General features: G+C 39.6%; 1 protein-coding gene across 3 annotated transcripts in view; it reads left to right on the top strand.

The window, feature by feature from the left end:
• Window positions 1–12,079, top strand: part of SNCAIP (synuclein alpha interacting protein) — a 95,000-nt gene that overhangs the window by 80,673 nt on the left and 2,248 nt on the right. For 2 of the 3 annotated variants that reach the window (XM_063422008.1, XM_063422009.1), the window contains exons 10-11: window positions 2,214–3,282; window positions 5,079–5,146. In XM_063422008.1, coding sequence (XP_063278078.1) covers window positions 2,214–3,282; window positions 5,079–5,146 — 1,137 coding nt within the window. The remainder of the gene's footprint in view (window positions 1–2,213; window positions 3,283–5,078; window positions 5,147–12,079) is intronic. The other variant, XM_063422010.1, reaches the window with a different exon arrangement.

Below are 12,079 nucleotides of genomic sequence, written 5' to 3'. Positions count from 1 at the left end.
GAATGTAGTATATTTTGAATTGGATGAGCAGCAGAAGATGCTAGAAACCCTAGGAAAGGGTTTTCCCCTTTAGTAAAGTTTGATGTTTTGTTGGTCTGTCATTACTTTAGCAGTAAGTTATAAAAAGTTAGCAAAAAAATCTGCTTTCATATTAATAAGTCTCCTTATACTCATTAAATCTTTTGCCTACTGTAGCTTGTATAAAAAAGTCAAAACTCTAGAAACTTTATGTATTACGTAAATATATATATTTAGGTATACCTATCCTGTCTGAAGTCACAGAAAGAAACACAAGTTTCAGACATTAAAGAGGAAGACAGAGGGCTGGATCTCTCTGATGTTGAGACACCTGCATGGAAGCAGATGAAGCAAGCATGACTTCACTCGCACAGCAATCTGAAGATGATTTTGAAAGAAATAAAGTAATTGACATGCAAATAGATCTTGGTTTATCCTTATTTTGAATCTGTTTTCCTCTCTGGAAGCCATATACAGTGCTTGCTGAAACCCTGTTTCAGAGTTGTTATGGAGCTACGTATATATGTGGAACTGTAAAGCCAGCATAAAAGCTTTGGCAGCCATTGGTGATCAGAGCGTTGGGTCATCAAGTATGAGCTTGTAGGGTCAGTGACTGCTTGTTTTCAATTCCCACAGAATCCTGAGCATTTTTTCTGTACAAGTGCTCCATGGCCCTGAATTTCACGTGTCACTGTTTCAGAGAAGTGCAAACAGTTGCAGTTGTAGATAACAAAGACATTAGGATTGGAGACACATTTGTGTAAAGGAACTTGTAAACTCCAAAGTTCTGCTGAAGTAGAACACCATGTTGGAAAAAGGGGGTTTTGCCCTTTTTTAGGAATCTTTGTCTTCCCTGTGTGCCAGCTCAACAGGGACAATGGAACCAAAAGCTGTTTTCCAGCTCATTTGGTCTCTGTGACTTTTGCTGCCTGATCTTTCCAAGTGGTGTCTCATCTGAGTTCTGAGGTGCATCAAGGCTGTTTTGCTTTCAGTATCAGATAAGATCAGGTGAAAGCAGATCCCTCATCATTCATTATTCCTGTAAAAGGGTAGGCTTCAACATTGTTTTAGTTAAATGAGCAAGTCTGAAAATTACACTCTGTTTATTTTATTTCATACTTGGCTACTACTTTTCTTTCTGTTTGGAACTCACAGATATTTTCATCATCCATGGAGGCAGATCTCATATCCCTTTTTGAGGGAGGCAGAGCATATCCCTTTTATTAGGAATGTGTGCTGTAGATAAATGCATGTTCTTCAGAGTGTTTAGGTTTGCCATAGGAAAAAAAAAGCATAAAATTAATTGAAAATGAGGTATTTTGTATAAGCATGTGAATTTTTTACACTGTGAGAACTATGGACTCATCAGAGCAGAAGGTGCTTGCCAGCCTCACAAGAACCTAAATTTTGTCACCTTGTCCTTTCTTAGAAGAAAATGTTTTAAAGTAAGAATGTGAAGTGTTATGAGCTCTAGCATATGTCTCAGGAAAAGAAAAGGTCTCTGCAATTTACATTCTTCACAAATCCAGCATTGTTGAAATTGCTGTTTCCTTCTGTAAAACAGTTGGAGTTCTAAATTTAATTTATTATTCTATTAGTATTGAAATACATTCATGTCACCTTTCTCTTGCTTTTCAGTATTTTATGTCTGAAAAGGTTTCGAGTGCAAATTGCCCTGAATTTTTATGAGGTCTTATATGGTTGTTATTATTAATGCCAGATGCAGTTTAGATTTATGAAATCATTGCTATGCAGAGAGGTGGTACTTTGACAGGACTTAGAATAAACTACTTTTTTATTATGATATGACTTGGATAGTAGGAATTTGGCCTTGTGACATTTTTTTGTGGAGTTTCCTGTCAACTCACACAAATAAGAGTAGTGTCTCTAGAGTTTTCCTCATAAAGTCATATTTAGTGTTTAAATAACCATTCTAAGTTTTGATTTTAAGGAGATTTTTTTTTAATAAGAGAAAGTGAAGATACTCAAATTCTGTATAGGAGTGGAAACAGTGTAATATACTTCTCTGTGTAATCTTTTCTGTGGCATCACAGTAATGAATTCCATGTGAGCAGCGATGAAAAGGATAAGTAACAATAAACTGAGACAGACTCGTACACTGGAAATGCCAATTTCATGTTCTAGATATGACTTAATTTTGCTGTGACATTTCCTCTTTTTTTCTTTTTTTTAAGCTTGCCGTCATCTCCTGCTTCTGGCAAACCCCAGTGGAAACCATCTGAAGCAGATGAATTGTCTCCCCCAAAAAGTAAATTGAACACCCAAGATGGGATTCAGATTCTTGGCAGCTTGGGAACGAGCACATCTGGTCGTGCTCGAGCTAAGATAAAAGATGAGGACTCAGATAAAATCTTGCGCCAGTTGTTGGGGAAGGAAATCTCTGAAAATGTCTGTATGCAGGAAAAGCTGACTTTGGAGTTTCAGGATGCTCACACATCCTCCAAGAACGTGAAGAAGATTTTGCCAGAGAAAAGGGAGCTGAAGTTAGCCCGACTGAGGCAACTGATGCAGCGGTCTCTCAGTGAGTCTGATACAGATTCAGCTAATTCTGAGGACCACAAGAACACCCCTGTGAAAAGAACTGACAAACCAAGACCTCAGCCTATAGTGGAGAGTGTTGAGAGCACAGAGAGTTTGAACATGATGCTTAAGAAGCACGCGTCCACAGCAGGACGGCGCTTCCCTTTCGGTATCAGGGTCTCTAAGTCTGTGGATGGCCACAGTCCTTCCCCTACTTCGGAGAGCAGCGATCCAGACAATGAAGCCCCATATCAGTCTGGAACGGTACCTCAGAACCAGTTTTGTGCAGACAACTCTCCATCCAGCACAGACAGTGCCACTGCTCAGAAGGTTGCCACCAGCCCTAAGAGTGCTCTCAAGTCTCCCTCTTCAAAGCACAGAACCTCTCAAAATGTGAAACTTCGAGTGACTTTCGAGGAGCCTGTGGTGCAGGTGGAACTAGCAGAGTCAGAAATAAACGAGGAAAAGGATAAAGACCAGAGCAAGGGACTGATGCGGGCTCCAGGCAGCTCTGGGGAGCACGCAGGGGACCAGCTGAAAAGGCCTTTTGGAGCCTTCCGCTCCATAATGGAGACCCTGAGTGGCAACCAAAATAACAACAACAATTGTCAAACAGCAAACCTCATCAAAACCTCCTCAACGCTGCCTTTTACCTCACTAGGAAGGAAGACAACAGAAAGCAAGGGAAATCCAGCCGTTGTCTCTAAAGGAAGAAACAAGCCAGTGAGTACACTGAAAGAAGGAGGGGCCTTTTTTTTCTTGTCTCATTAAGTAATGCATAAGTTTGACAGCGTCTTCCTTCTGCCTTTCCATTGCAAAACAATACACACAAAGACTTTATTGTATTTGAGCTGCAGAAAGCCCATCCACTTTTTAGTTTTGGAAGAATTTTCCAAGGAGTGACAGATATTGCTTATGTATAGTGTCTGTACTCCTAGGGCACATGATTCATATACTCTGTGTTGAAAGCTTTCCACAGAGAAATGATTCACATGGAAATGATGTTTGGTGTTGCAGTGTGTGACAAAACACACAATGAGAATGCCAGTCTTGAAACTGTGGGTCTTCTGAGGAGTAAATAACTGAAGGACTAGCCCTCTCCTATCCTATAAAGACTGATGAGGCCAACAGAATAAGAAAAATAACAAGGAAAAATTGCAGAAATGGTCCCTCCTGCTTCTGTGGGAGCTACAGCCAGCCCTAAGTGTTGAAGCTGTCACCAGCAAGTCTTTGACCATCTTCTCCTCATAGCACAGAGTCTTCTTGTGTCAGAGCAGATGGTTGGCCTGTCACAAAATATACTGGATTCAGATCTTCCCCTTTCTGCAGTGAAAGGAGTGCATTTTCAGGGAACCCAAGGGAAAGAGGGGTGTGTGCAGTTAAAAGGCTGGTACACCTTTCTAAAAGAAAGGAGAAAATACTTGGAACAAATGCATCTTTGAAGGTTTTAGCTCACAGGTTGGACTCAGTGATCTCAAAGGTGTTTTCCAAACTGGTTAATTCGGTGATTCTGTGATTTCATACTGAATAGAAGAGACAGATGTAGGAAATACTGTGGCTGCAGTATGTAGAGTGGAGAGTACTGTGAGGATCTGGAGATACAATAGAGGTGAGTGAGAGGGAATTGTAGATGATTTATTCCTCTGTGGAAGACAGGGAGGGAGGGAAATGGTAAATGGAAAGACATGAGGTGAAAGAATAATTTCAAGATGAAAAAAAACCATAAAGCAGGTCAATAGGAGGAGGAGCAGCAGTAGTAAATTACATTCTGTAGAAAGTATGACAAGGTAATGGGAGAAAAGTATAGGAAAATCTTCAGCAAAGAGGACGCAAAAGAAACAGTGGAAAGAGAGAACTGGGAAATAGTGAATAGTCCATAGTAGTGGGTGCTGTTAGACCAGTAATGCTATAGCAGACTGAAATGATATTAAGTGAAACTGAATGAAAAATTCAAAGGAGACCTAAAGGACTAAGTTGAAGTGGGACTGCATTTCTAAAGTTTACTCAGAATCACAATATGAACTACTGATTTGAGTATTTAAAGATATGCACCATCTAGTTGAACAGCCAGTTTAACAAAGAAGTATTTTTATAACACAGTACCTTTTTTTTAAGTGGGTGATTCAGATTTCATAGTGACAGGGGAAAAGACAGTCTATCTTCAAAGATGTTCTGATAGGTTGCAAGGCCATGAGCAGCTTTTGTAGTTCCCTAAGAAATTTGAAGGATTGTATGAGGTAATTCTAACAGTATTAATGCTTGCAATGTAAAATACTTGTTCTGTGAAAAGGCTGTGTTTGCATGTCACTGCTGCCAGCATCAGAACTGTGGAAAGACTAAATTCTCACACCAGCCCAAAGGACCACAGCACATATATCAAAGAGGTAACAGATTCAGGTGCAAAAAGAAATCTGTTAAAATGTTACTGTGGCTGACTGCATGTTTTAGTAGATTTTCATGTTGTCCATGTGGGAAGCTCTGTGCATGCTCTTAATTGATATGATGTTGTACTTTCTTAGGATCCTTACTTCAGCTGCACCAGTCTTTCTTCTAGCACGTTGAATGAAGAACTGTGTAACTATGCTTGGTATGTGCTTATGCATGGTAATGTTTAACATCTCTGTTGCCTTCTTTTCTCAAATTGTATGTTTGTTAACATTGTAACTGAAACACTGGAATCGATTCGCAAGAGGGGAAGTAGGTGAACATCCAAACTCCTAGAAAAGCAGAAATTTATGATGGATTTCTGCTGATGTCACCATTGAACTGGCTGCAGGGTTTCAGTTCCAAGCAAGTACAGAAACTTTCTTGCTCATAAATCCACCAGGGTGTATAGCAGACTTTGGCTGAGTATTCTGCCTCTGTTGAATGAAAGTCAAGTACCAGATGAGAATGGAAATTAAATTTCCTCTCATGAGAAGAGCAAAAACACCACAGTTCATCTCTAAATAGAGAATATAGAGAACATGAAGCAGAATGCTGTACTTTAAGTCTAAGCATTCTTCTATTTTCACATATTTTTCTTACTCTCCCTTAGACTTTGAAACAAGTCTGTTTTTTTAAAGTTTGATTAATTCTGACTGTGGTCAAACTCCTTAATTTAGTCCTATTCCATCAGGATTATTCAGACAGATAGAGACCAGTCCCTCAGTTCCATGAGGAATGTTGGAAAAAACAACACTTGATAAAATTTTTGTTTATTTTATAAGTAAGTGTTCTCTAAAAATAACCTGTCATTTTCACTTAGCTCTCAACACTCACAAATTCCTTTTCTCTTTTTCTGTTAAACTGAGATGCAACATTTGTTTGATATTAGTTATGCTGCAGTTCAAGACCCTAAGTCACCTTCAAGTTAGTGTTTTCTAAATATCTAATACAAGGAGGAAGGGGGATCCATTCACTAGTTTCCTATTGCCAGGACCTTCCCATACTTAAAAACTCAATGTCTGTAATGGAAATGTGAGTCTTATTCAGAAGCCATTGGCACAGCCTATTTGAAGCCAGAAACTGTAGGAATTCCAAGAGGTTTCATTCTCTCCTGCAAACAGAGAGGAAAACGTCTGTGCAGAAAACTGGATAGCAGCAGTTTGTGGGAGCATCAGTGGGCAGCTTCCAGTCAAAACATCCAGCTGCCTGTCCAGATCGTAAAATAATACAAAATGATTAATCTCATCCTTATGTTAGATCCATCTCCCAGATGTAGACATTGGTTGTAAATTGTCACTTGCCTTTGTGTAACTCTTCTTGTGTGAGAAATCCCTGTCAATGTGGCATTTTCCCAGAAGTGAGACACAGGGAAAGTCTGGCTGCCACTGCAGGTTTGTGGAGTCACTTGCTGGGAGGGTGTTGGTTGGGCATGAATTCCTGGCTGTGCCTTCAGGCACTCCTGGTCCAGGCACCATGACCTAAAGCTGCCCCAATTACCATGGATGCATGGAGAACCACTGAGTAGGAAACAAGGAGCAGAGTGCATGAAGGGCACAGCTTTAGCAGGCTGTTACAGTACCCACAAATTAGGAAGTGGGCAAACTCTAGCCAAGGCCTGTGGCATGAGATTTCCAAATACCATGTAAGAATGGAAGTTGTATTTTGCTTTTCAGAAATTCAGACACAGACCTGAAGGTTCTTAGAGTTTCTGAGCTAGCTTTTGTAATGATCTCTAGCATATGTTGTGATTTTTGAATAGCAAAATGGGTGCCTGTTATTTGTCAACTACATGATGCCCAGTAGCTGTGACATTTAAATGTTAAAAGAGCATCACTACTGTGTGCACTACAAGCTCCTGGACACTGTTTGAATTTTCCCTGGATAGTCTGGGGAGACTATGTAGTTACCCTTTCAGAACTGTTTTGAAAAAAAAGAACTGTTTTGAAAACAGGATGGTCTTTGGTGGTTAAAACCTTTACAGATTTTTATATTGGGCAGTTATATTTCTGAACACTGTCCCAAGCCCATTTGGATACTACATCCTTGTAATAGGAGATTTGATTAGCATTTTCTGAAATCTGAACTCATCATGCAAAATCTACTTTCAGTGAAATGACATTCCTGTCATCTAGTTTCCAGCACTTTTTTCTTCAGTTTCTGTTAATTTGGGGGCTTTTTGTTTTTATTCAAAATACCCCAAAGTACATTAAGGCTTTGTAGTTTACTCTTTCAAGTTGGTCACAGCATAATAGTAGAGGATTGTGCTAGATTTTTTTGTGGCCTTTTTAAATTTGTTACACCTTATTTTTCTTAAAGCCTTGGAGGAAATTTTGGATGTACAAGATGGTTTGGGATATTTTTTCCTCTTCCGGAAGGATTAGATGGCTTTTACATATTACAACTCCAAGCAAGTACTTGTATTAGTTTTTCCATCTTATATGTATGCCAATGAACAGTTCTTTCCCACACTTTAAATCATCTGAGATCTGCATTACATTAAAATAAGCAGTAACTCACCATATCAATATAAAACCCTGTATTATGTACAGTTATCAACAGCAAAAATTGGTTCCTACATGGGGACACTCAGCAGAATCCATCATCAGATGTCTGTCAGATAGTAAAATGGGTATACTTCTAAAACAGCGAATGGATCTAACCTAATATGTATCCCACTGCTAGGCCTAATACTGGATAAATTACAACTTCAAATACATCCTCCAGAAAAAGAATGTTTATCTATATGTATAACAAAATAGTAATCATTTGTATTAGTACAATATACCATGAATGTGAAAGTAATTTTGTTGCAGAAGACTTACATTTGTTCTCTTGTGAAGTGCTGTGATCACGCATCACTGCCTGTTGCATGACAGGATGTATTAGTGGTGATACAGGCACTAGAAGATGTTAGAAATTTAGTTAGAAACTTGGTTACTCATTAGCAATATTGTTAATACGTTTTCTCCAGATCAGGAGACACAGTTGTAGAGGGCATGTCTGTTCAAGTGTTGTCACCTAGAGACATCTGCATTAGCTAAGAATTTTTCTCTTTGAGGTCCCATTGCAACAGTAAGGCTGTCAAAGAGGGTCTTTGGTGTGCCTAGTCAGCCTCTACATGGGGAACTTTCCCACAGGCTCTTTCAGCACTGCAAGCCTAAGCCAATGGAGCAGGTAGATCTTAGCCTTAGAAAGCATCCTTCAGCAAAGACACGTGGTTAATGCTATGATAACAGCAGTGCTTGTAAAATGCCAACATGTAGGTATGGCAAAGAGTTAAGCTCCTCTTTTAGCTGCTCAGACTCAGTCCTGCAGAGTCTGTCTCACCTGGCACAGTTCTGTGCCTTTTGCTCTTGCTTTGGGTGTGTGACAATTGTAATTTAGATGAATAAAGAGGAGTTTGAAGTAGAATGATCACTCATGCCCTTCTTATTAGGACACAAAACTATGGTCAATGAGATTAGCTTCTGTTAAACCCTGAAGTAACCACCAGGTTATCTAACTATCTAAGTGTAAGTTTCTTGGGAATATTTGGTCCTTTTTGATGGTTGTAGACTGAAATAAAGCTCTTCTGGCTTACAAGAGCCAGGATCACCAATATGTGAGTTAAAGGCAAACTTCTTGATACACACTCTTGCTCTCACTCTAGTGTCTGTCCTTTGCAGCAGAAAACCAGCTAATTATGATTGTATTGTAGGAGTTTTGCTCCGTGTAGTCGTGCATTTCTGTACCCGAGCAGGTGTTTCCATATAAGGAAGTGAAGCTAGAATTTTCTATAGCCTGCTCGCTGTAATTGGCTTGGTCCCAGCACAGACACAGTGATAGGACTTTAGAAGTGCACCTCAAAGTCTAGTGTCCATCTCATTGGGCCAAGAGCCAAAAAAGCCCACCTAGACCATCGAGTACTAAAGGGCCTGCATAAGGGTACACGAGGCTTTTTGGGAGTGCCTTAGCCTGTGTAGCTTTGCTTGGTACACGGTGCTCGGCTTATCTCTTTTCATTTTGTAACGTTTATTATTTTTCCTGTTATTAAAACTTTATTTTACAAAGCATATCCTGGGAAGCCGTCTCGCTATTTTATTAAGCCATTTCTCCGCTGGCTGGACCCTCGGAGTTATCGGGAGAAATCTCGATAAATGGCGCCTTCGAACACGGACCCTACATTAGGGTAACTGAGTCGAAGTTTGCTGACAGAGAGCCCTCACGTTCAGCTAGGCCATTTTGCTCTTGGTTTCGTTTTTTTAAAAGCGAGCTCGTGGTGGTTTTTTTGGTCGTGAAAATAAAACCACATTTTTGGGTCAAAAAGGCTGAGAGGGAGCCTTTTGACTGAACCCCTCTACCGGTGAGAGGGGGTCTTTGCCGGACACCGATTCTGGTACAAGGTGGATTACTCTTTAGAAGAGAGAAGCTGCAGTCTAGCAGAGCTGGAGACTAATCACCGAGTGACCTGAGAGAGTCGGAGACAACCAAGAGCTGCCGGGAGATCACAAGAGCCATTCTGGTGAGTGACAATGGGGACCCGGCAATCCGTAGAACAGCGAGACACCTTTTGTTATTTTAATTATAAACTGACTATTCAAGACTATAAGTTTGAGAGGAAAGAACTTAAAAAACTTGTGAAATGGGTCTATAAAAAGTATCCGGACACTAATACAGCTGAAACAGTAACAGTGGAATTTTGGGACAAAATAGGATTGAAGTTGTATAATTCAAAGAAAAAATCTGTGTTAAAATTAAGACCCATCTTTAAAACTGTGTTAGACTTTGTAACAGAAGAAGGCGAAAGGCTCAGCAGTGAAAAAACACTTGAAACTGCAGAAAGAGAAACCTTGGGAAAAGCCTCTAAAAGCAACCATAAAAAAGGAGCCCAGAAAGTAAAATGCAAAAAGGCTCCTGCTCACCTTAGACATGAAGATAAAAATCCAAGTTCTGATGCCCCAAGTCCCAGAAAAAACCGGTTTGATTTACTCCCGAGAAGCAGGCAGGGAAGGGCTCAAAGCCCTCCCCCGAGCCGTCCTCAGACCCCCGGAGTGGGACCTGTGCCAGCCTTGGCCAAGCAGGCAAGAGTTCCATTCCAACCGCCCTCCCCACCCCCTCAGTCACCCAGTACGAGATACGAGCGATCCCAGTCCGTTAATTTTGAGCGCGCGAGTTTTGAACAAAGCCCTGAAAGCGCGGGCTCACAGAACAATGAAAAACGTAGAATTCTCCCCATCTCTGAGGCAGAAACTGTAGCTCCACGTGGACGGGCTCAGTACAGCCCGACGCTGCGGCACGCTCCATCTGATGTGTCGCTCAGTTCCTCCCACTCCAGCACGGGAGGCTCCCCCTCCATGGGCGGTCCCAAGCCTCGGGCACCGCCCCGGGCTGCCACCCACAGCCTGGACAGACACGCCCTGGCTGTGAGGAGCGTGGGAACCAGATGTGACATCCCGGAACTTGCCCTCCCCAAGATGGCGGCGCCCATGCCGGAGAAATGTAAACAAACTCCGATGAAAAATCAGAAGGTTTCCCACACGTCCTGCAGTTTCTCTGATGATTCAGAGGATTCATCAGCCAGCATAGACCCCTGGCACAAGATAAGGAAAGAAACCAGCACCCCAGAGCCAGCCCGGCTCTGGCGACAGGAGACCAAAACAAAACAAAAACAAGGACAGAGCAAGACTGAAGCAGTGAAAGTTTATCATCGTCTAAAACCCTCCAAGAAAACAGAACAGAGACAGCTAACAGTTCAATTCCAGCAGCCAAGATACAAAGTAGACTTCGTCCAAAAGAAGACTGTCATGAAAACCACCACAAGAATCCACCAAAGCAGCAGGCTCAAAATACCTTAAAACCCTGACCTATTCTTTTATTTTGCAGTTTTAACAAGAAACCCAGAACTTTATAAGTTAATTTTTTCATTAAGATCTCAAAAAGACTACCAAGTAATTCCAAAACAAAAGGTTTTTCTTTTCTGTTTTGTCAATTAAGCAAGAAGATTGTAATAACTTGCCCAAAAAATTTATATTCCAAACTAATTATAAAAGCGAATTCCTAAATAATTTTTCCTTTACAGGAAAAGATTCTGCAAAAATATTTTGCTTGCTCATATCTTTAATTGAAATAGTTAATTCAAAATTCAAAAGTTTTTAAAAATGGCCCATATAAATATTACAAAAAAAAAAAAAAAAAATTATTAAATTCATCTCTATAATTAAATTGAAAACCTTTCAAAATTCATACTCCTCTAAAAACAATTCGTTTTATAAATAAGCCAAGAAAATCTAAAATCTCATAACCATGTAGTGAAATCCTAACACCAAAAAATAAAAATAAGATTTTAAGAAAGTCTAAAAACTATATCTCAAAACCAAAAAAGAACAACTGTCTACATGTTTTTCAAAGTTCATATTTTATGTTTACAAATTTTTATGTTGCAAGTTTGGTAGAGGGAGCGAAGACCTCTCAAGAAAAAGTTCTAATCAATTGTAAATTCACATTAAAATACTAATCTTTTTCCTTTTTTCTCAACAGCAACTGTATTAAAGCAAACACTAAACTCCTAAGTTTTATAGCAAATAGCAAGGTAACAGCAAACTTTTAACCATACATCAAAATACATCAGCTCTTGTAAAAAGTGTCGCATATATCTCAAAGTCAAATTAAGACAATTGTGCAACCATGCCCAAACTACCAAACACTAACTACACCATCAATAGCAGCAAAAGTTAACCCTCAAAATTAAAAACAAGTATCATGCAATATCAACCATTTAAACAATTCAAACAAATTCACTTGTCTAACCACACACTTTTTAAAGTATGTTCTACCTCAACACATAAAGGAGAAAAAGACCAAAAAAGACAATTAAAACATCTCTTGTAAACATTTCTCATTCCTAAATGTACAGTTCTTAAAATTACAGAAGTTTTTCAACATATCAAGTCTACCACATATTATAACTAATTCATTCAAAAGCCAATCTATTGTTAAAAAGCACACAAATAGCTAAAAATGCTCTTTAAAAGATAAAAATGGGAAAGGGTGTAGTGCTTTCTATTATAGAAAGGTTGAACAAAGTTATATATATGTTTTTTAATCTCTCATATTC

This window comes from Prinia subflava, chromosome Z (genome assembly GCF_021018805.1).
Source record: "Prinia subflava isolate CZ2003 ecotype Zambia chromosome Z, Cam_Psub_1.2, whole genome shotgun sequence".
Taxonomy (NCBI): domain Eukaryota; kingdom Metazoa; phylum Chordata; class Aves; order Passeriformes; family Cisticolidae; genus Prinia; species Prinia subflava.
This window is presented reverse-complemented; position numbering and strand designations above follow the sequence as displayed.